This window comes from Macaca fascicularis, chromosome 6 (assembly GCF_037993035.2).
Source record: "Macaca fascicularis isolate 582-1 chromosome 6, T2T-MFA8v1.1".
NCBI classification, from domain to species: domain Eukaryota; kingdom Metazoa; phylum Chordata; class Mammalia; order Primates; family Cercopithecidae; genus Macaca; species Macaca fascicularis.
Window position 1 is genome coordinate 137,872,494 of NC_088380.1, and position 24,567 is coordinate 137,897,060.

At 40.1% G+C, this 24,567-nt stretch overlaps 1 protein-coding gene across 18 annotated transcripts in view; it reads left to right on the forward strand.

Moving 5' to 3' along the window:
* The window catches only part of CDC42SE2 (CDC42 small effector 2), a 129,269-nt gene that overhangs the window by 75,654 nt on the left and 29,048 nt on the right, over positions 1 to 24,567 (forward strand). For all 18 annotated transcript variants that reach the window (XM_045394206.2, XM_073994169.1, XM_065545883.2 and 15 more), the window contains one exon: positions 17,626 to 17,968. In XM_045394206.2, coding sequence (XP_045250141.1) covers positions 17,915 to 17,968 — 54 coding nt within the window. In that variant the 5' untranslated portion in view covers positions 17,626 to 17,914. The remainder of the gene's footprint in view (positions 1 to 17,625; positions 17,969 to 24,567) is intronic.

Here is a 24,567-nt window from a genome sequence, read left to right on the forward strand (position 1 = left end):
AATTTTGCATATATTGGTTTGAGGTGCCAGGAGACTGCAAGAGATGCTTATTAGCAGGTGGATATAAATGTCTAGTAGACTCAAGAGAGAAGTCAGAATGAAACTACACATTTTAGTCCATCATCTGTAATACACTGAAAACCTGCTGTGTTTGTGCCACAGCATCATTATTTCTAACTCTAGGGAGCGAAGGAAGACTTTAGGGAATATGGATAAAGAGATGGAAAAGGGCCGGGCATGGTGGCTCATGCCTGTAATTCCAGCACTGTGGGAGGCAGGCGGATCACCTGAGGTCAGGAGTTCGAGACCAGCATGACCAACACGGAGAAACCCCATCTCTACTAAAAATACAAAATTAGCCAGGTGTGGTGGCACATGCCTGTAATCCCAGCTACTCAGGAAGGCTAAGGCAGGAGAGTTGCTGGAACCCTGGAGGCAGAGGTTGCGCTGAGCCAAGATCACGCCATTGCATTCCAGCCTGGGCAACAAGAGTGAAACTCCGTCTCAAAAAAAAAAAAAAAAAAAAAAGGTGGAAAAGGGAGAGAGAGAAGTAAAGAAGAGTGGTAGAAAGGAAAAAGAGGAAGATTATTAAAGAGAGGGAAAGGTGAACATGGCAGCTACTCTCACACAAGTGGGAGAAGAAATGTGGGTATTAAAGAATGGAAGAGGCTGGGCGCGGTGGCTCACGCCTGTAATCCCAGCACTTTGGGAGGCCGAGATGGGCGGATCACGAGGTCAGGAGATTGAGACCCTCCTGACTAACATGGTGAAACCCTGTCTCTACTAAAAATACAAAGTCAGCTGGGCGTGGTGACGGGCACCTGTAGTCCCAGCTACTTGGGAGGCTGAGGCAGGAGAATGGCATGAACCCAGGAGGCGGAGCTTGCAGTGAGCCGAGATCACACCACTGCACTCCAGCCTGGGCGACAGAGCGAGACTCCATCTCAAAAAAAAAAAAAAAAAAAAAAAAAGAATGGAAGAGTAGTTTTCAACGTATTTTACTTATATTGCAAACTTTTTCACGTTTGAGCCAATATAATATTCTCTCTTATGTCCCCTGCCTTAATAATGGATACATTTTTGATGTTAAATACTTCAGATTTAAGTGGGAAAAGGAAGATTTTAGAAAAAGCCTGAGTAGGTTGATGTCAAGATGGCCGAATAGGAACAGTTCCAGTCTGCAGCTCCCAGCGTGAGCAATGCAGAAGATGGGTGATTTCTGCATTTCCAACTGAGGTACCAGGTTCATCTCACTGGGCCTTGTCAGACAGTGGGTGCAACCCACGGAGTGGGGCGGGACATCGCCTCACCTGGGAAGTGTGAGAGATCGGGGAATTCCCTGTCCTAGCAAAGGGAAGCCATGACAGAGGGGACTTGGAAAATCGGGACACTCCCACCTTAATATTACGCTTTTCCAATGGCCTCAGCAAACAGCACACCAGGAGATTATATCCCGCACCTGGCTCGGAGGGTCTCATGCCCTCGGAGCCTTGCTCACTGCTCTTACAGCAGTCTGAGATCGAACTGCAAGGAGGCAGCGAGGCTGGGGGAGGGGCGTCCACCATTGCTGAGGCTTGAGTAGGTAAACAAAGGGGCCAGGAAACTTAAACTGGGTGGAGCCCACCACAGCTCAAGGAGGCCTGCCTGCCTCTGTAGACTCCACCTCTGGGGGCAGGGCATAGCTGAACAAAAGGCAGCAGAAACTTCTGCAGACTTAAACGTCCCTGTCTGACAGCTTTAGAAGAGAGTAGTGGTTCTCCCAGCACAGAGTTTGATATCTGAGAATGGATAGACTGCCTCCTTAAGTGGGTCCCTGACCCCCGAGTAGCCTAATTGGGAGACACCTCCCAGTAGGGGCTGACTGACACCACATACAACCTGGTGCCCCTCTAGACGAAGCTTCAAGAAGAAGGATCAGACAGCAACATTTGCCGTTCTGCAGTATTTGCTGTTCTGCAGCCTCTGCTGGTGATACCCAGGCAAACAGGGTCTGGAGTGGACCTCCAGAAAACTCCAACAGACCTGCAGCTGAGGGTCCTGACTGTTAGAAGGAAAACTAACAAACAGAAAGGACATCCACACCAAAACCCCATCTGTACATCACCATATCAAAGACCAGAGGAGGATAAAACCACAAAGATGGGGAGAAACCAGAGCAGAAAAGCTGAAAATTCTAAAAATCAGAGCACCTCTTCTCCTTCAAAGGAACACAGCTCCTTGCCAGCAATAGAGCAAAGCTGGATGGAGAATGACTTTGATGAGTTGAGAGAAGAAGGCTTCGGACGATTGGTAATAAACTTCTCTGAGCTAAAGGAGGATGTTCGAACCCATTGCAAAGAAGCTAAAAACCTTGAAAAAAGATTAGATGAATGGCTAACTAGAATAAAGAGTACAGAGAAGTCCTTAAATGACCTGATGGAGCTGAAAACCATGGCACAAGAACTACAGCACGCATGCACAAACTTCGGTAGCCGATTTGATCAAGTGGAAGAAAGGGTATCAGTGATTGAAGATCAAATGAATGAAATGAAATGAGAAGAGATGTTTAGAGAAAAAAGAGTAAAAAGAAATGAACAAAGCCTCCAAGTCATATGGGACTATGTGAAAAGACCAAATCTACGTCTGATTGGTGTACCTGAAAGTGACGAGGAGAATGGAACTAAGTTGGGAAACACTCTACAGGAGAACTTTCCCAACCTGTTGAGGCAGGCCACCATTCAAATTCAGGAAATACAGAGAACGCCATGAAGATACTCCTTGAGAAGAGCAACTTCAAGACACATAATTATCAGATTCACCAAGGTTGAAATGAAGGAAAAACTGTTAAGGGCAGCCAGAGAGAAAGGTCAGGTTATCCATAAAGGGAGGCCCATCAGACTAACAGCAGATCTCTCGGCAGAAACTCTACAAGCCAGAAGAGAGTGGGGGCCAATATTCAACATTCTTAAATAAAAGAATTTTCATCCCAGAATTTCATATCCTGCCAAAAGTAAGCTTCATAAGTGAAGGAGAAATAAAATCCTTTACAGACAAACAAATGCTGAGAGATTTTGTCACCAACAGGCCTGCCTTACAAGAGCTCCTGAAGGAGGCATGAAACACGTAAAGGAACTGCTGGTACCGGTCACTGCAAAAACATGCCAAATTATAAAGACCATCAATGCTAGGAAGAAAATGCATCAACTAATGAGCAAAATAACCAGCTAACAGCATAATGACAGGATCAGGTTCACACATAACAATATTAACCTTAAATGTAAATGGGCCAAGTGCTCCAATTAAAAGACACAGACTGGCAAATTGGATAAAGAGTCAAGACCCGTTAGTGTGCAGTATTCAGGAGACCCATCTCACATGCAGAGACACACATAGGCTCAAAATTAAGGGATGGAGGAAGATCTACCAGGCAAATGGAAAGCAAAAAAAAAGCAGAGGTTGCAATCCTAGTCTCTGATAAAACAGACTTAAAACCAACAAAGATCAAAAGAGACAAAGAAGGCCATTACATAATGGTAAAGTGATCAATTCAACAAGAAGAGCTAACTATCCTAAATATACATGCACCCAATACAGGAGCACCTAGATTCGTAAAGCAAGGCCTTAGAGACTTACAAAGAGACTTAGACTCCCACACAATAATAGTGGGAGACTTTAACACCCAACTGTCAACTTTAGACAGATCAATGAGACAGAAAGTTAAAAAGGATATCCAGGAATTGAACTCAGCTCTGCACCAAGCAGACCTAATAGACATCTACAGAACTCTGTACCCCAAATCAACAGAATATACATTCTTCTCAGTACCACATCGCACTTATTCCAAAATTGACCATGTAGTTGGAAGTAAAGCACTACTCAGCAAATACAAAAAAAAAAAAGAAATTATAACAAACTGTCTCTGAGACCACAGTGCAATCAAACTAGAAGTCAGGATTAAGAAACTCACTCAAAACCACTCAACTACATGGAAACTGAACAACCTGTTCCTGAATGACTATTGGGTACATAACGAAATGAAGGCAGAAATAAAGATGTTCTTTGAAAGCAATGAGAACAAAGACGTAACATACCAGAATCTCTGGGACACATTTAAAGCAATGTGTAGAGGGAAATTTATAGCACTAAATGCCCACAAGAGAAAGCAGGGAAGATCTAAAATTGACACCCTAACATCACAATTAAAAGAAGTAGAGAAGCAATAGCAAACACATTCAAAAGCTAGCAGAAGGCAAGAAATAACTAAGATCAGAGCAGAACTGAAGGAGACAAAGACACAAAAAACCCTTCAAAAAAATCAGTGAATCCAGGAGCTGGTTTTTGAAAAGATCAACAAAATTGATAGACCGTTAGCAAGACTAATAAGAAAAGAGAGAAGAATCAAATAGATTCTATAAAAAATGTTAAAGGGGATATCACCACCAATCCCACAGAAATACAAACTACCATCAGAGAATACTATAAACACCTCTACACAAATAAACTAGAAAATCTAGAAGAAATGGATAAATTCCTGGACACATACACCCTCCCAAGACTAAACCAGGAAGATGTTGAATCTCTGAATAGACCAATAACAGCTTCTGAAATTGAGGCAATAATTAATAGCCTACCAAGCAAAAAAAGTCCAGGACCGGACGGATTCACAGCCTAATTCTACCAGAGATACAAGGAGGAGCTGGTGCCATTCCTTCTGAAACTCTTCCAATTATAGAAAAAGAGGGAGTCCTCCCCAGTTCAGTTTATGAGGTCAGCATCATCCTGATACCAAAACCTGGCAGAGACACAATAAAAAAAGAGAATTTTAGATCAATATCCCTGATGAACATTAATGCAAAAATTCTCAGTAAAATACTGGCAAACCAAATCCAGCAGCACATCAAAAAGGTTATGCACCATGATCAAGTTGGCGTCATCCCTGGGATGCAAGGCTGGTTCAACATACGCAAATCAATAAACATAATCCATCATATAGACAGAACCAAAGACAAAAACCACACGATTATCTCAATAGATGCAGAAAAGTCCTTTGATAAAATTCAACATTTTATCGAAGCCCTTCATGCCCTTCATGCTAAAAACTCTCAATAAACTAGGTATTGATGGGATGTATCTCAAGATAATAAGAGCTGTTTATGACAAACCCACAGCCAATATCATACTGAATGGGCAAAACCTGGAAGCATTTGCTATGAAAACTGACACAAGATAGGATGCCTTCTCTCACCACTCCTATTCAAAATAGTGTTGGAAGTTCTGGCCAGGGCAATCAGGCAAGAGAAGGAAATAAAGGGTATTCAAATAGGAAAAGATGAAGTCAGACTGTCCCTGTTTGCAGATTGCATGATTGTATATTTAGAAAACCCCATCGTCTCAGCCCAAAATCTCCTTAAGCTGATAAGCAACTTCAGCAAAGTCTCAGGAGACAAAATCAATGTGCAAAAATCACAAGCATTCCTATGCACCAAGAACAGACAGAGAGCCAAATCATGAGTGAAATCCTATTCACAATTGCTTCAAAGAGAATAAAATACCTAGGAATCCAACTTACAAGGGATGTGAAGGACCTCTTCAAGGAGAACTACAAACCACTGCTCAATGAAATAAAAGAGGACAGAAAGAAATGGAAGAACATTCCATGCTCATGGATAGGAAGAATCAATATTGTGAAAATGGCCATACTGCCCAAGGTAGTTTATAGATTCAATGCCATCCCCATCAAGCTACCAATGACTCTCTTCACAGAATTGGAAAAAACTACTTTAAAGTTCATATGGAACTAAAAAAGAGCCCGTATAGCCAAGACAATCCTAAGCCAAAAGAACAAAGCTGGAGGCATCATGCTACCTGACTTCAAACTATACTACAAGACTACAGTAACCAAAACAGCATGGTACTGGTACCAAAACAGAGATAGACCAATGGAACAGAATAGAACCCCCAGAAATAATACAGCACATCTACACCTGTATGATCTTTGACAAACCTGACAAAAACAAGAAATGGGGAAAGGATTCCCTATTTAATAAATGATGCTGGGAAAACTGGCTAGCCATATGTAGAAAGCTGAAACTGGATTCCTTCCTTACATCTTATACAAAAATTAATTCAAGATGGATTAAAGACTTAAATGTTAGATCTAAAACCATAAAATCCCTAGAAGAGGTCGGGCCCCATGGCTCATGCCTGTAATCCCAGCACTTTGGGAGGCCGAGATGGGCGGATCATGAAGTCAGGAGATCGAGACCGTTCTGGCTAACCGAGGTCAGGAGATCGAGACCATTCTGGCTAACACGGCGAAACCCCGTCTCCACTAAAAAACACAAAAAAATTAGCCAGGCGTGGTCGAGGGTGCCTATAGTCCTAGCTACTCAGGAGGCTGAGGCAGGCGAATGGCGTGAACCTGGGAGGCGGAGCTTGCAGTGAGCCAAGATCACGCCACTGCACTCCAGCCTGGGTGACAGAGCGAGACACCGTCTCAAAACAAACCCTAGAAGAAAACCTAGGCAATACCATTCAGGCCATAGGCATGGACAAGGACTTCATGACTAAAACACCAAAAGCAATGGCAACAAAAGCCAAAATTAACAAATGGGATCTAATTAAACAAAAGACCTTCTGCATAGCAAAATAAACTACCATCAGAGTGAACAGGCAGCCTACAGAATGGGAGAAAATTTTTGCAATCTACCCATCTGACAAAGGGCTAATATCCAGAATCTACAAGTAACTTAAACAAATTTACAAGAAAAAAATCAAACAACCCCATCAAAAAATGGGCAAAGGATATGAACAGACAGTTCTCAAAAGAAGACATTCATGCAGTCAACAGCCACATGAAAAAATGTTCATCATCACTGGCCATCAGAGAAATGCGAGAACCACAATGAGATACCATCTCATACCAGTTAGAATGGCGATCATTAAAACGTCAGGAAACAGCAGGTGCTGGAGAGGATGTGGAGAAATAGGAGCACTTTTACACTGTTGATGGGACTGTAAACTAATTCAACCATTGTGGAAGACAGTGTGGCGATTCCTCAAGGATGTAGAACTAGAAATATCATTTGACCCAGCCATCCCATTACTGAGTATATACCCAAAGGATTATAAATCATGCTGCTATAATAATACATGCACACGTATGTTTGTTGTGGCACTATTCACAATAGCAAAGATTTGGAACCAACCCAAAATTCCATCAATGATAGACTGGATTAAGAACATGTGGCACATATACACCATGGAATACTATGCAGCCATGAAAAAGGGTGAGTTCATGTCCTTTGTAGGGACATGGATGAAACTGGAAACCATCATTCTGAGCAAACTATCACAAGGACAGAAAACCAAACACTGCATGTTCTCACTCATAGGTGGGAACTGAACAATGAGAACACTTGGACTCAGGGGAACATCACACACCAGGGCCTGTTGTGGGGTCGGGGGAGGAAGAAGGGATAGCATTAGGAGACATACCTAATGTAAATGACGAGTTAACGGGTGCAACACACCAACATGGCACATGTATACATATGTAACAAACCTGCACGTTGTGCACATGTACCCTAGAACTTAAAGTATAATTAAAAAAAAAATTTCAGTCAACAGCATGCTGTTCAGTACTTAAAATTTTCGAGAATCAACAATTATGTATTGTTTTTCGACTATGCAGGGAATTGGTGCTCCTAACCGCCATGTTGTTCAAGGGTCAGCTGTATATGAATATGTGTTTTGAGCATGATCCAAATTAGGCAAAATCCATTGGAAACAACCCATTGTAATGAAGTCACAGGATGGAAATTTTTGCAGACATTAAAATAATGACTATGAAGACTAAAGGAAAATATACATGGTGTTAATTAGAAAGAGCAGGAGATAAAATTGGGGATAATTCAAATGTATATACAATTATTTTTAAGGTATGTACACAAAAGGACAAATAAAAAATATACTGTTATTAATTCTAGGAAGGTAGGGTTAATGGGTGATTTTCTTAATCCATTTGCTTTTTTCTGAATATTTAATGAAACTTGTATAATAGAATTTGTGAGAACAAAAAAACTTTGATTTAGAAGTAATCAAGAATAAGGAGAACATAAATTATTTGTAGAATATCCTGATTAATGTCAACATCATAGATTACAGAGTAATTAAGTTTAAAGTAGATATATTTTTAAAAATCAAATATATTTGTTTAATGTGTAGAAGAGCCTTGTGGTAAATCACCCTGACCTAACATATATTTCATTCTATGTAGCAGATGAGCAGTAATTTGGTAATTTTAAACATTTTAACAAGAAACATATAATTTAGACATTTTTTTAAAAAAGCGATTAAATTAGCCTTCCTACTGTCTCATGTATACAGTTAAATGACTTTGCAGTTTCTGTGGCATAATTCATAATGATTTTCATATATTATTAAATTTATAAAAAGACAAAAAAAAGAAAAAGCGTGAGTAAACTGTGAAATATTACCTGACCACAAGCTACAAAATATTAATGTTCAAATTGAATTATAGAAGTAAAACTTAACAGAACTATAATGGGATGATAGGTTCATAATCCTGAGATAAAGCTTTCTTAAGTAAGATAAAACCACTAATCTATTATGAAAATTGACATTTGACTACATAAGGCTTTAACGCCCTGATGTGAAAGGTATAAACAAAGTTTAAAGTGATACAACAAAATTTATTGTGTGTGTATATATATTTATTTATAAATATATGTATATTTCTCCTTCAAATGATTGCTAGAATAAATGCAGTCTCAGAATCACAGGAGGCTTTTTTTTTTGGGTAGAAATTAACAAGCTGATTGTAAAATGTGTATGAAAATGCAAAGGACCTAGAAAATTAAAAGCAGTTTTGAAAAACAGTATCATTGGAAGACAAATGACTGCCTTACTTCTAAGTCTTACTATAATTGTACTGGCATTGGATTGACAAACAGACCAGTGCAATACAATAATCAGCCTAGAAGTAGATTGAATGTTACACAGTGATTTTATTTTATTTCATTTCATTGTATTTTATTTATTTTATTTTATTTTTTTAGAGAGGGTCTCTCTGTTGGTCAGGCTGGAGTGCAGTGGTGCAATCATGGCTCACTGCAGCCTCAACCTCCCAAGCTCAAGTGATCCTCCAGCCTTAGCCTCTCCAAGTAACTGGGACTACAGGTGTGTGCAACCATGCCCAACTAATTGTAGTTTTTGTAGAGGCGGCAGTTTACCGCCCTGTTGCCCAGGCTGGTCTTGAACTCCTGAGCTCCAACAATCCACCCACCTACCGTGGCCTCCCAAAGTCCTGGGATTATAGGCATGAACCACCAAGCTCAGCCTTGATTTTCTTTTCTTTTTCTTTTTCTTTTTTTTTTTTCGCCCAGCCTGGAGTGCAGTGGTAATCTACACTCACTGCAAACTCTACCCCGGGTTCACGCCATTCTCCTGCCTCAGCCTCCCAAGTAGCTGGGACTACAGACGCCCACTATCACGCCCGGCTAATTTTTTGTATTTTTAGTAGAGAGGGGGTTTCACCATGTTAGCCAGGATGGTCTCAATCTCCTGACCTCATAATCTGCCCGCCTCGGCCTCCCAAAGTGCTGGGAGTACAGGCATGAGCCTCTGTGTCCGACCTCAGCCCTGATTTTCAGTAAAGGTGCTAAATTAATCTGATAAGCAAAGGATATCTTCAGCAAATGAACTAGAACAACTAGATATCCATAGTTTTTAAAAAATTGGCCTTTATACTGTCAGAAAATAAAATTTAAGTACAAACAGGTTATAGATATAAAAATAAAAGCTGAAAGGTCTAGAAAAAGAACCAGATTATCTTTGCAACTTTGGGATATGTGAAAAAATTTTTAGAACCCAAAAAGCACAAATCATAAGAGATAAAACGTATGCATAAGACATTATCAAAGTTAAAAACTTAAACTCTTTGAAAGATGTTGTTAGGAAGACAAAGACCAGGACAAAATATTCACTCTGCATATATTGGAGAAAGGATTGACCTAGAATATATGAACACAGCTCAGTGAGATGACGGAATTTTAAAATGGGCAAAAGATTGGAACATATTTACCCAAAGAAAATACATGATTGGCCAAGAAGCACATGAAAAGACTTAATGTCACCAGTTAGCAGAAGAGTGCAAATTTAAACCACAGCAGGATACTACTGTATACCCGCTAGGATGACTAGAATTAAAAAGATTGATAGTACAAAGAGTTGGTAGGATAAGGAATAACTGGAACTCTTATACATTGCTGGCAGGAATGCAAAATGGTAAAACTGATTTAGAAAACTGGTGGGTAGTTTCTTAATAAAGTTAAAATCATACTTACTGTATTAACCAGTATTTCCACTCCTAGGTATTTACCCAGGAGAGAGAAAAACTTTTCACAGAAACACCTCTTTTTTTGTTGTTTATTTATTTATTTTTTAATTTACCACCTTCACCCCTTCTCACAAAAACCATTGTGTATACAGATGTTCATAATCATAACAACTTTATTTTTAATAGCCAAAAACATTAATGTCCATCAACAGATGGGTGGATAAACAAATTGTATAATATCCATATAATGGAAATCTGCTTAGCAATAAAAAATGATTTACTAATAGAGGCAACATAGATAAATCTTAAAAACATGCTGAATGAAAGAAGCCAGATGTGAAAAAGAGTGCATGCTGTATAATTATACTTACATGAAACTATAAGAAAGTCTAATCCATAATCAGTCATTTTAAATATAAGGAAAAAATTCACCCTCCTATTTTGATAATTACACATGCATCCCTACCTCAGCCTTTTATAACTGAGTTCAGGGAACAATGGTTTGGACTTTGATTAACCACAGAGAAGTAGCTGTGTGATAAATACATAGTTTGAAAGATCATCTTAAAATAAGTTAATTTTTTCCAAAAGGGCCTTGTACCACATATGAGTATCAGCTGTTTCAGCTAGTTTGCGACAGATTTAGTGCTGCTACAGCTATGAATAAGCTTTATTGATAATTTATATTTGGTCATTGATTAATTTTTGCATTTCTGGCAGAAACCTCTTTGGCATCTGATGGAATTTCAGACCCCCTTCCCCAATAATTTTACCAGTTCTTCAAAAGTCTCTAGCAAGGGTGTTCACTCGTACTTGATTCTGTGTTTTGCATTTCCACCTCTGATCTTCCTCAATTCATTATTATCAACTGCTCATTGTTAGTTTTTATTTTATTTATTTATGTTTTTGAGACAGGGTCTCACTCTGTTGCCCAGACTTTAGTGCAATGGCACATCTTGGTGTACTGCAGCCTCGACTTCCTGGGCTCAAGTGATCCTCCAAACTGAGCCTTCCAAGTAGCTGACAACAGAAGTACTTGCCACCACACCCGGGTAATTTTTTAAATTCTTGTAGTTACGGAATTTTGCCATGTTGCCTGGGTTAGTCTCGAACTCCTGGTCTCAAGCAGTCCTTCTGCCTCAGCATCCCAGAATGCTGGGATTACAGGCGTGAATCACCAAGCCTGGTCCAGTACTGATTAATACTTTTTTTTTTTCTTTTTTGAGACAGGGTCTTGTTCTGTTGCCCAGGCTGGAGTGCAGTGGCACGATCTCGGCTCACTGCAACCTCCGCCTCCTAAGTTCAAGCAAGTCTTGTGCTTCAGCCACCTGAGTAGCTGGGATTACAGGTGCAAGTGCCACCACACCCAGCTCATTTTTGTGTTTTTAGTAGAGACAGGGTTTCGCTGCATTGGCCATGCTGGTCTTGAACTCCTGGCCTCATGTAATCCTCCCACTTTAGCTTCCCAAAGTGCTAGGATTACAGGTCTGAGCCATCGTGCCTGGCCTACTTTTTAAATTCACATTTCATTTAAGTTTTTATCATTTAAGACTGGGCGTGGTGGCTCATGCCTGTAATCCCAGCATTTAGGGAGGCCGAGGCCAGCGGATCACTTGAGGTCAGGCGTTTGAGACCAGCCTAGCCAACATGGTGAAACCCCATCTCTACTAAAAAAAATACAAAAATTAGCTGGGCGTGGTGGTGGGCGTCTATAGTCACAGCTACTCAGGAGGCTGAGGCATGAGAATTGTTTGAACCAGGGAGGCTGAAATTTCAGTGAGCTGAGATCATGCCACTGCACTCCAGCCTCGGTGACAGAGCAAAACTCTGTCTTTAAAAAAAAAAAAAAAAAAATTGTCATTTAAAAATACATGTAAATTGCATAGTGGCCAGGCACGGTGGCTCATGCCTATAATCCCAGCATTTTGGGAGGAGGAGGCAGGCAGATTGTTTGAGCCCAGGAGTTTGAGACCAGCCCGGGCAACATAGTGAGACCTTGTCTCTACAAAAAATTTAAAAATTAGCTGGGCATGGTGGCGCATACCCGTAGTGCTAGCTACTTGGAAGGTTAAGGTGGGAGGATGGTTTGAGTGGAGGCAGAGGTTGCGGTGAGCTGAGATTGTGACACTGCACTCCAGCCTGGGTAGCCAAAAAAAAAAAAAAAAAAAAATTGCATAGTGCATACATGTATTATTTAACAAATAATTATAAAGCTAATACCTGTGTGGCTACCACCCAGGTCAAGAAGTGGAACACTGTCAGCATTCCAGGAGCCCATAAGCACCTCTTCCTATTTGTAATCCCTGCCCTCAGTCCTGGAGGTAACCATTCTTCTGACTTTAATTATAACTTTCCTTGCTTTACTTTTATACCTATGTATACATCTCTAAACAAAATAGTTTAAATTGTTTTTGAAATTCACAGAAATGATATCATTCCATGTGTATTGTGTCATGCTTCTTCTTTCGCCATGTGAGAATCATCTGTGTTGCCTGAAGCTGTCATTCATTTTTGTTTTGTATAAAACCATAATTCACCTTTTTTCATTCTCTTTTTTTTCTAGATAGATTTTTAGGCTGTTTCTTCAAAGTTTGCAGCAAATTACCTGTTTTTGCTATAGCAGAATAGTGCAATTTTGCCATTTTAATTCTGGTAACAAAAAAGCATCTTATATCAATACAGGTTGGGCATCCAAATCTAGAAATCTGAAATGCTCCAAAGTCCACAACTTAAAAAAAGTTTGAAAAATTAAATTAAATTAAATTAAATTAAATTGTTTTGTAGAGATGAGGTCTTGCTATGTTGCCTAGGCTAGTCTCGAACTCTTGGCTTCACACGATCCTCGTGCTTCAGTTGCCCCAAATGTTGGGACTACAGGTGTGAGCCACGTGCCCAGCCAGAATTTTTTGAGTGCTGACATGGACTAAGGAAATGTTCACTGGAGCATTTTGGATTTCAAATTTTCAGATTTAGAGTGTTCAGTAGGATAAGTGTAATGCAAATATTTCAAACTACAAGAAAATCTGAAATCTATATTACTTCTCGTCCCAAGCATTTAGGAAAAGGGATATTCAACCTGTATGCTCTTTATAATACATACAGTATGTTCATGTATATTAGCGAATTTAATCCTCATTTCAGACCTGTGAAATGGCAATGCAGTATTTCATTTTATTACTAAGAAAACTGAGGGTAAGCCTGGGCAACATAGTGAGACCCTGTTTCTACAAAAAATTAAAAAGTTAGCCAAATGTGGTGGCATGTACCTGTAGTCCCAGCTACGTGGGAGGCTGAGGTGGGAGGATCATATGAACCTGAGAGGTTAGGCTGCAGTGAGCCAGGATTGCTCCACTGCACTGCAGCCTGCACAACAGAGCTGAAACTCTGTCTCAAAAAAAGAAAGAAAGAGAGAAAGAGAAGAGAGGGAGAGAGGGAAAGAAGGAGGGAGGGAACAGAGTGATACAGTTTGTCATTTGCCTGAAATAACAATTCTAAAAACTTAATGAAGTGCTATAATTGTCACAGATCTTTTATTTCAAAGTCCAAATTCTGAATTTTTGATTCAGTTTCACACAACTGAGCATTCTTAATTCCTGAACTCAGTTAGAATATTTTAGATTTAAAAAAAAAAAAAAAACCAAAACAAAACAAAAACAACAACTTAGTTATCTGACATGCCCCACTGCCAGGTTTTTCACATCAAAATATTATTATTTTTCTTTGGAAGTTGATCTAGAAAGCATTTTTATTAAATTGCGGGTAGGATGTTGGAATATAACTTCATTAAGTTGTCAGCAGCAAAACTTCATGCAGGTAGGAAGCTGGTATCTGCAGCGTTTGATTTAGGTGGTAAAAAGGAGGAGGAGGGGAACTGATAGTGGATAATATTTTGAGTACAGAATACTATTGCACTTTTCTCCTCATGTCAGTCTCATTTGTAAGCAAATTCAAGGAAGCTCACTAGCTAAGTGGCCTTGGATAAGCTGTTTAATGACCAAGTTCCATGATGTTCTCTTTAAAAGTCCCTTCCCTTTCTAAAATCGTGTATCTTATGAATATATGAGGTGATTAAAATACTCTCTTGTGCTGTAGACCAGTCTGACCCCTTAGTTACGTGTGGAATGTGCTGAGCTGTATTTAAAGCCAAGTTTATATGTTGATGTTATTGTAAAGTGACTCTCCTTTTGTTATCTAAAGATTGCAAAAAGTATAGGTTTTTAAAATGGTCATGTTTTAAGCAGCTTTCAGCTCAAGAAGTGAAAGTAACTATTAGTATAGTTATTATTAGTGGCAGTGTGTTGAAGTTTTTTGTGAAGAATTCAATACTTCCTTGAAGGTGTTTATATGTAAATATGTTTTAAGTATATATACTTTAGAAAACCATTCTAGGCCTAGGCGCGGTGGCTCACGCCTGTAATCCCAGCACTTTGGGAGGCCGAGGTGGGTGGATCACGAGGTCAGGACATCGAGACCATCCTGGCTAACACGGTGAAACCCTGTCTCTACTAAAAATACAAAAAAATTAGCCGGGCATGGTGGTGGGCGCCTGTATACCCAGCTACTCGGGAGGTTGAGGCAGGAGAATGGCGTGAACCCAGGAGGCAGAGCTTGCAGTGAGCTGAGATCGCGCCACTGCACTCCAGCATGGGCGACACAGAGACTCTTGTCTCAAAAAAAAAAAAAAACAAAAGTTCTAAAAAGGAAATTTATTTAGAAAACAAGAAGATGTATTGATATCACATTCCAAAGCATGTCTGAAACATTTTAAGATCCATATATTTACTTAAATAAAAATCCATGGAATTGCAAATATCTTCTTGGTTTGAAAATATATTTTAGCAGATCTGTCAGCTAAGTGGAAATACGTAGCAGCAGAAGTTATTGTACTTTAGGCCAGGTGAGGTGGCTCACGTCTATAATCCCAGCACTTTGGGAGGCTGAGGTGTGAGCTCAGCAGTTTGAGCTCAGCCTGGGCAACACAGTGAGACCCTATCTCAAAAAATATTTTTTTAAAAAACTTCACAAAGGCTTCTTAATGGGCAAGATTTTTGATCCAGGGTGAAATTAAACTTGTTAAATAGCAGCACTGAAATAATGTTCATGAGACTGTGTATTTAAGCCTCTTCTCTTATATTCCTGCTAAGAAGATTGGCTGGAGGAAATAAGTGATACTATTCTTTGAGCTTATAAAACTTCACAGTATTTACCCGATTCATTGGCCAAAGACTGCCACTTCCTTGGTTTAGAGTTTGGGTGAGATAAGGAATGTTCATCTCTGCTTAAATAAGCATTCCAGGTTCTGGATTTTAATTAATGGCAAAAATGTAAACTTTTCTTTCTTTTGATATTCGTTGGACACATGCTTAAATCTTATCGTGTCATTTTCCTGAATGTTAGAGGACTTGTCCTCTGGACTGTAGAATCAGGGTCCTGAATTCATGCCTTGTTATACTACCCAGATTTGTGACACTGAGGATGTGTGCATTAACTTCACATTACATCTTCATCTCTACAGCTACAAAAATTACTGTCACTTCTCTCTTTCCAGGTTTAGAGTCATGGCTTTGGAAAAAGCAAAAGGGAGAATTTAATTTCACTTAATGTTCAGGACTCTGTGATCCTATAATGTGGTTGTTACTGATCTGTAGTTGGCAAAGCTTGTAACATGTATGAGGTCTCTTTCCAGAATTTACAAATAAGTGATTTATATTTCGCCATTTGGACAAAAATGTTAACACCTCTTTGAACACAGTCAAATTGATACATCTTTAGTCTTTGATCTTTTCATTTCAAGGAAGGCTCTTTTTCTTCATTCTATACTCTACTTTTTAAACTTTATATCCATTTTTCTTGCAAACATTATCTACACTTGTTGACTCTGCTGCTTTCGTTTCACTCATTTAACCTCCTGTAATCTGATTTCTACCCACACCACTTTACTGAAACTGCTGTTGCCACGGCCACACTGTGTTTGCTGCACAGTCTAAGGAATAGTCCTCAGTCTTTACTATCTCAGTGGCAGTGAATACTGCCACCCACTTTTTCCTTGAAACAGGCTCCAGTGACACCACATTTAACGGATTTTCCTCTTCTAATTCTGATAACACCCAAACCTCCTTTGTAGACCTCTCTTTTTTTACCTATGATTTAAATGCTGTTCTTACTCAGAGGACTCTGTTGAGCACACTTTGTTTGTCATGACACTGTTTTCCCTAGAGATCATTCATTGCTTTAGTCATAATCTGATGATTGCAGAACTTCTCCTTGGCTTCAGATCTGTGTATCAGACTGTCTGTTGGACATCTTCACTTGACTATTGTAGTAGTCTGCAAGTGATACAAATCCACTTCATCATAACTTCAGGCTAACGAGGGAGATATGTTGGCTTACAAAACCAAACGTCTGGTGCACAGGTGAAACTGATCTTAGGAGGGATGCCTAGAATCAGAGATTCATGTCATCTTGACTTCCCACTTCTCTTTTGCCTCTGCCTGTCAGCATTATTATCTCAAAACCGTCTTCCACATGAGGTATAGGATATTATTGACTAAGGACATCCTTAAAGTCAACAGCTTGGCAGTCAGAAGGAAACAATAGGTTTAACTCTTTGTTCAACTGCAGATAGAAAATTGCCTGACAAGGATTCTAATAGACTCAGCTTGCCCTGGTGGGATATAAAGTATTTTGACTAACTTGTGTTCTAGTAATGATGGTGGGAGTGGTAGGGATCTAATAGCTTGATTCACAGAAGAAAGCCTAACTTAACCTCTACCCATTTTTCATGTACAACTCTAATTCCAGTGGATAAGGTGATAATTTTGTTTATGGTTTTTGATGAACTGCACCTGCTTGATTATCTCCTTAGAATTCATTGCTATGTCAATTACTGTCTGAGTTGTCTGTGAGAATAAAGGACTCAACTGAAGAAACCTATATGAAAATGGTGATCATTATTTATTCTTGGAATTAGAAACTTGTATGTGGCAGTCATAATGTTCTAATTAGTGATTTTAAAAAATTAACTCATTAAAATAATCCATACTTTTATAATCATAAAATAGGATGCCCCACGAAGGCAAAGATTTCTGTCTACTTTCACTACTACACCTAGAACTTGACACTAAAAAAGTTGCTCAAAAAATAATTTGGTGAATGAATATCAGTTTATTAAAATCTTGATTTTTTTTTCAGTGTTTACTTTTTTGGGTAATACTTATTTTAACAATAAAAGCTTTCAAAGATAAATAAAGTTTAACTTTTTTTTACTTTTTCTTTTTTTCCCCTAGACTCTCTGTTATAGTCCCTGGGTCAAGACAACAATTTTTATACCTTCGTCGCGGTTCAGAAAGGAGTCTCTGTAGAACCAGAAGCAAAGAAAGGAAACAATCCGAGTTTTTCTTTATTAAATTGACTGTGTAAGATACTTGACTTCCAGGAACAAAAACACAGTGAAATAATAAAATTTCATCTTGGCATCACTGGACATTGATCGTATTGAGGAGTGTATTTTGTGGAACTTCCTGAGTTGAGATTTGGAACCTTCATTGGTGCTCATTTATACTGTGGACTGTAAGCATGAGTGAATTCTGGTTGTGTTTCAACTGCTGTATTGCAGAACAGCCTCAGCCTGTAAGTATGAAGTATGTGGACACATCAGGTGGGGTGCTTATTAAACGTACCACTCGTTCTCAAACTGAGGATTGGGATCCTAGCAGTAATTGCAAAGCAGTTCTAGAGAATACCATAGAGAAATAATTCAGTGGAACTCTGAACATATGTTTAAAAAGAAATAATGTTTTTAAAGTAAATGCTATATGTCAAGAGCTCTGCTAGACCATTCATCGTACATGACTGAAAGGATGTGTTCTTCTGTCAGATAGCTCCTGGAGGAATAGTGAGAGAGAAAGGAGACAATAACCTGAGGTAAAACAGGTAAATCAGCCTTGGAAGTCAGTGGGTGGAAGATGTGGCAGCCATAATGCCATCATATTCTTCTCAGCTTACCATCTCATTTTCCTCAGGGCAACCCTCTGAGGAAGATATCATTGTCCTTATTTTTCAGTTGAAACAGGTTCAGTTTATTGCCCAAAGTCATATCGCTTGTAAGTGGTCTTGACTGACTTCTTGGTATATGCCTTGTTTTTGTCCTCTAATATATGCACATATCGTTACCTCTACCAAAATCCTGCCCTTCAGCCTCCAAATTCTTTTTGTTTTATTAAGATAGAGTTTCACTCTTGTTGCCCAGGCTGGAGTGCAATGGCGTGATCTTGGCTCACTGCAACTTCCGCCTCCCGGGTTCAAGTGATTCTTCTGCCTCAGCCTCTTGAGTAGCTGGGATTACAGGCATGTGCCACCACGCCTGGCTAATTTTGTACTTTTAATAGAGACGGGGTTTCACCATGTTGGTCAGGCTGGTCTCGAACTCCTGACCTCAGGTGATCCACCCGCCTCTGCCTCCCAAAGTGCTGGGATTACAGGCGTGAGCCACTGTGCCTGGCCTCCTTTTCATTTTTTAAGGTACCTAAATCAAATGTTACCTATATAAAAAATTCCCCAGCTTTCCCCTGAATGAGATAATACTCATCTGTATTCCCACAGCTCTTTAATTCATTGTTCTTTTATAGCATGGAACCTTTTGCATAGTAAATAACTGTTCTATGGTCTCTCCCACCACATTTTGAATTATTTATGGGTCTTCACCATGTAAACTTCGTATCTTCAGGATCAAATATAATGTTTTGGAGAGTGTAGGTATACATGATTGATGGTTGGCTGGCTGAACGAGTGAATTGATATTTTGTTTTATTTATGTATGTAACAACGTAAGAGGAAAAATAAGGGTTAAATTTTAAAACTATAATTGTACACATAACTCCCAATCTCAGGTGATTCACCTGCCTCAGCCTCCCAAAGTGCTGAGATTACAGGCATGAACCACTGTGCCCTACCATATTGTTTTAATTGCTCTACTTACTTAGTATGTTTTGCTGTGTCGTAGGGGAAATTTTTTCTTAGCTCTTCTTTTCTAACTCTATTGGTGATGTCTTTTTTTAAAGCTGGATTGTGGTTCCATGTTTTCTTACTATAGTTTTATTTTTTTTCTTGTTTGAGATATTTCATAATGCATATTTAAATCTTAGAGGTTTTTTTTTTAGGATTGCATTGAATTTATTTTATTTATTTTTTTGAGGTGGAGTCTCACTCTGTTGCCCAGGCTGGAGTGCAGTGACGTGATCTCGGCTCACTGTAACCTCTGCCTTCTGGGTTCAAGTGATTCTCCTGCCTCAGCCTCCCAAGTAGCTGGGATTACAGGCACCTGTCACCACACCCAACTGATTTTTGTATTTTTCATAGAGACAGGGTTTTACCACATTGGCCAGGCTAGTTTTGAACTCCTGACTTTCAGGTTATCTGCCCACCTCAACCTCCCAAAGTGTTGGGGATTACAGGCATGAGCCACCACACCTGGCTAGGATTGCATTGAATTTAGAGGCGAATTGGGTGAGAATTGACATCTTTAGAATTTTGAGTGATCCAGGCTGGGTGCAGTGGTTTACTCTTGTAATCCCAGCACTCTGGGAGGCCGAGACTGGCGGATCACCTGAGGTCAGGAGTTCAAGACCAGCCTGGTCAACATGTTGAAACCCTGTCTCTACTAAAAATACAAAAAATTAGCTGGGCATGGTGGCAGGCACCTGTAATCCCAGCTACTCAGGAGGCTGAGGCAGGAGAATCACTTGAACCCAGGAGGTGGAGGTTGCAGTGAGCCGAGATTGTGTCATTGCACTCCAGCCTGGGCAACAAGAGCGAAACTCCATCTCAAAAAAAAAAAAATGAATTTTGAGTAATCCAGTTAGAAGCATGGCATATGTCTTCATTTATGTAGATCTTTTAATATTCTTTTTGTAAAGCTCTAAAACTTCATTACATAAGCTTGCACATTTCATATTAGACTTGTTCTAGATATGGCTTTTACTGTATTTCCTAGCTAGTTATTACTAGTGTATAGGAACCTAATAATTCTTATATGCTACTTTTTTATCCAGATATCTCACTGAACACTTATGAACACTTGGATTTATTTATTTACTCATTTATTTATTTTTTGTTTTTGTTTTTTTGAGACAGAGTCCCACTCTGTCGCCCAGGCTAGAGGCACGATCTCAGCTCGCTGCAACCTCTGCCTCCCAGGTTCAAGAGATTCTCTTTCTTAACTCAGCCTCCTCAGTAGCTGGGATTACAGGTGCGTGCCACCATGGCTGGCTGATTTTTTTGTGTTTTTATTACAGACAGGGTTTCGCCATGTTGGCCAGGCTGGTCTCAAACTCCTGGCCTCAGGTGATCGGCCTCGGCCTCCCAAAGTGCTGGGATTACAGGTGTGAGCCGCTACACCAGGCCGAATTAGTTTAATAGTTAGCTGAAATGCTTATCTCTTATAGATGTCTCCAAATAGTGACTTTTTAAATCATTTTCTGATATTTAAATCATTTATCCTTTTGGGATTTTAGCTGAATTGACTAAGACCTCTACTATAATGGTCAGTATTGCCAGTGATGGCTGAACATCCTTCTTATCCTGAGTTTTTATAATCTGTGATATTATTAGAGATGACATTTTCATTAGTCAAGGATTCTCAGTAGGAACACTTGAGTCCTATTGCCATATTGTTTTAAGGATGCCCTGTAATTTTTTGTTGAACGTGGTATAGTGGGTAAAAGGAACCAAGGTAAATAGGCCCGTAGTGTGATGTTTTATGTTTATCTGGTTAGGGCCTAGGCCATTTTACTATTTGCTGTAGCTGTAGGTGTTGGAGGATAAAATTTCATCTGGTGTCCTTGTTTTTGTCCCCTTGTTGTCTTTGGGTTTCTCTAGAGACTTCTTAAATAAGAGCTGAGACATACTGTTGCTTTATTTGTAATCCCCTGTTGTACAGGAGCCCTGTAGATGTGTTGGTAAGGTGTAGGGAAGGGAGACATTATGTATTGCTATGATTATGTCTCAGTCTTTCAGTGAGCCCATGCACCTGGTCTGTGACCTACACAAAGTGCTTCTCAGTTTTGTTTTTTTACCCCTTAGGTGAGGCAAAGAGGGGTAGAGGAGACTGGAGTTGGATATTTCCCTTCTCCCCAAGTTGGTTAGTTTTTGGAAAAACCTAGTTGATTAGGCTCTGGTAAAATAGTTTCTCTTGAGAGCAAACCTTGTTAATAACAGAATAGTCTGGTGCATTTCAGTGTGGCTGCCCTTCCCTTCTTTTTGCAGAAACACAGATTTTTCTCTGATCTTCACTTGAGAACCTGGTAAGGTTCCCTGAGGTAAAAACCCACAAAAGTGTAGGGGATCCCTAAGACTAGGCCCCCCTGGAGTCTTAAAGTTGTTCACACTGAGCATCCAGCTATTCATAGGTTTTCCTGCACTGGTACTAGATCCTGTGAAAGTTTCTGCTTGTTGATTTCTGTGTCCACCTGTCTGTCTCTCTAGTTTTAGGGGAAACAGTTTTCTTTGTGACCTCACTTCTCTGATGGATCTAAGAAGAGATATTGTTTAAGTTTGATCGGCTTTTTTCTTGTTACGTGGATGGGAGTGATGACTTCTAAGCTCCTTATGTGCCAGATCAGAAACCAGAAGTCAAGTTGCCATATTTTAAAAGATTTACTTACTGCCAGTATTCACAGGGTATATAATAAAGTGAATTCTCTTCAATATATGATAAATGTGTAGTCACCAATAGCTAAAATAGGAAGACACAGATTAGGTATTTAAATGGCAGGAGCATAAGGCTCTGGAGTTATGAGACATCAGAAATACATTTTCTGCTACACAGAGGATTTGCAACTTGAGTTTCTCTCATACTGAAACAGGAAAAGTTCCCTTGTGCCCCTAGAAGGCATGTGACGGCGGTGTGGCTCACTTCTTCAGTGCCCTGCTGCTCAAACCTCTAGGGGAGCATACAGACAGGGAGCTGTGGGGCTCTGACCTCACGGCAATGTCTAGGGATGAATCTTTATAGCTGAAGCGCCAGAGGGCATGTGTTACAGGGTGCTTTTTTAGTTTGCCTTGTGTTAACCAACTCAGTTAGACCCTCTATGTTGTCATAAGGACAGAAGGCTTTCTGTATCCTGGGTTCTTGCTTTGGTGTACTGGAAGAATCGGATCACACGTGGGCTCGGAGAATGAGTGCAAAGTTTTATTGAGTGGAAGTGGCTCTCTGTCGATGAGGGATCCAGAAAGGAGATGGTTTTCCCCTGGAGTTGGGCTGCTCAGTGGCCCCAGCTCTCTTCTAACTGCCCCGGCCAAACTCCGCCTCGTCCAGCCAGTTGATGGCCTGCTGGCATGCTGGCGTCTGTTGGTGTGCTCTTCTGCAGGTGTGCTCCCTCGACGTCTTTTCACCTTCTAGCCGCTTGTGTCTTCTTCCGCTGATGTGCTCCTCTCGACCTTTGGCTGCTGTGTGTCTGCCTGCTAGGGTCTTGGGTTTTTATAGGCCCAGGATGGGGGCATGGCGGGCCAGGGTGGTCTTGGAAAATGCAGCATTTGGGCCTGAAAACAGGAGTGCCTGTCCTCACCTCTGTCTGTCCGTGGGGGTGGAGCCCTAGCCAGGGACCTGCCTTTCTCTACCCAGCACTTCCTGTCCCCACTCCTATATCATTTAAAGGAACCACACTCTTCCCTTCCCAGCACTCCTGTATCAGTACATTTAATATGTTAGTTGTTTGTTACTGTTTAATGAATACATACTTAATATGAAATATTCCACAAAAATTCCACGAACACCTGATTTCTTACCTTTTTGATTCCTGAGAAAAATTACATAAAACTTAATGGGGCTTTGTGGTTACCATAATGGAGGAATAGCTTGCTTGTTGGCATCAGGAAACAGATGTAAAGAATCACTAATAATTTTTGTTTCTTTACATTATACAAAGACATATCTTTGGCATTCTAAACAGTATCAAGACTGCTTTATCTTAAAGCTGCTTGGTCATCTGCTAAAGTTTTCTAAAATATTTACTGAAATAAAGTGCTGCATGCCAACTCTCCCACTTGTTCCCTATCACCCCCTGCTCTTGCACATTCCATGTGTGAAAAGGAACAACCCAATATTGGGAAGAAAATAGAATGCATTTTTCTGAGTATAGTAGAATAGTCATTTTTCTCTTCCTACTCCTTCATTTTAATATAGTACAATGCAGAGTATAATAGAGCCCCAATGTTTTGAGCTGTGATAATCCAAAACTTATTAACTAACTGTAAATGCTGTAGTTGCTGTTGCTAGATATAGCTAAGGTTGTAGATTTTTAATTGGATGGTTGCTGCCCTGCAATTTAATTTTTTAAAAAGCATTGTTAGGACCGGGCACAGTGGCTCACACCTGTAATCCTAGCACTTTGGGAGGCCGAGGCGGGTGGATTGCCTGAACTCAGGAGTTTGAGACCAGCCTGGGCAACATGGTGAAACCCCGTCTGTACTTTAAAAAAAAAAAAAAAAAAATTAGCCAGCGTGGCGTTGTGTGCCTAAAGTCCTAGCTACTTAGGAGGCTGAGGCAGGAGAATTGCTTGAACCTGCAAGGTGGAGATTGCAGTGAGCTGAGATCGCGCCGCTGTATTCCAGCCTGGCAATAGGACAAGACTCCATCTCAAAAAAAAAAAAAAAGATTGTCAGCTGTTGACAGAACTATAGTGAATTCTTCACCAACTTATTGAGCATCAGAATACTGATCAACTTCTAAGGTAGCTTTAAAAAAACAAGGAACCCTGATTTACAGAAAAAAAAAAAAAGCCACTTTTCATATTATTTGCCTTCCCGTCTAATGGTTTCCCACATAGCACTGATTTTTTTGTAATACTGTTTGTCTCTAGAATGTCATTTTGTTTTTGTTTGTTGTTTGTTTTGTTTTGTTTTGAGACGGAGTTTTGCTCTTGTTGCCTAGGCTGGAGTGCACTGGTGCGATCTCGGCTCACTGCAAGCTCTCCTCCCGGGTATAAGCAATTCTGCTGCCTCAGCATCCTGAGTAGCTGGTATTACAGGCACCCTCCACCATGCCCAGCTAATTTTTGTAGTTTTAGTAGAGACGGGGTTTCGCCATGTTAACCAGGCTGGTCTCGAACTCCTGACCTCAGGTGATCCACCCACCTCGACCTCCCAGAGTGCTGGGATTACAGGCATGAGCCACCGCTCCCAGCCTTTTTCTCTCTCTCTCTCTTTTTTTTTTTTTTTTTTTTTTTTTTGAG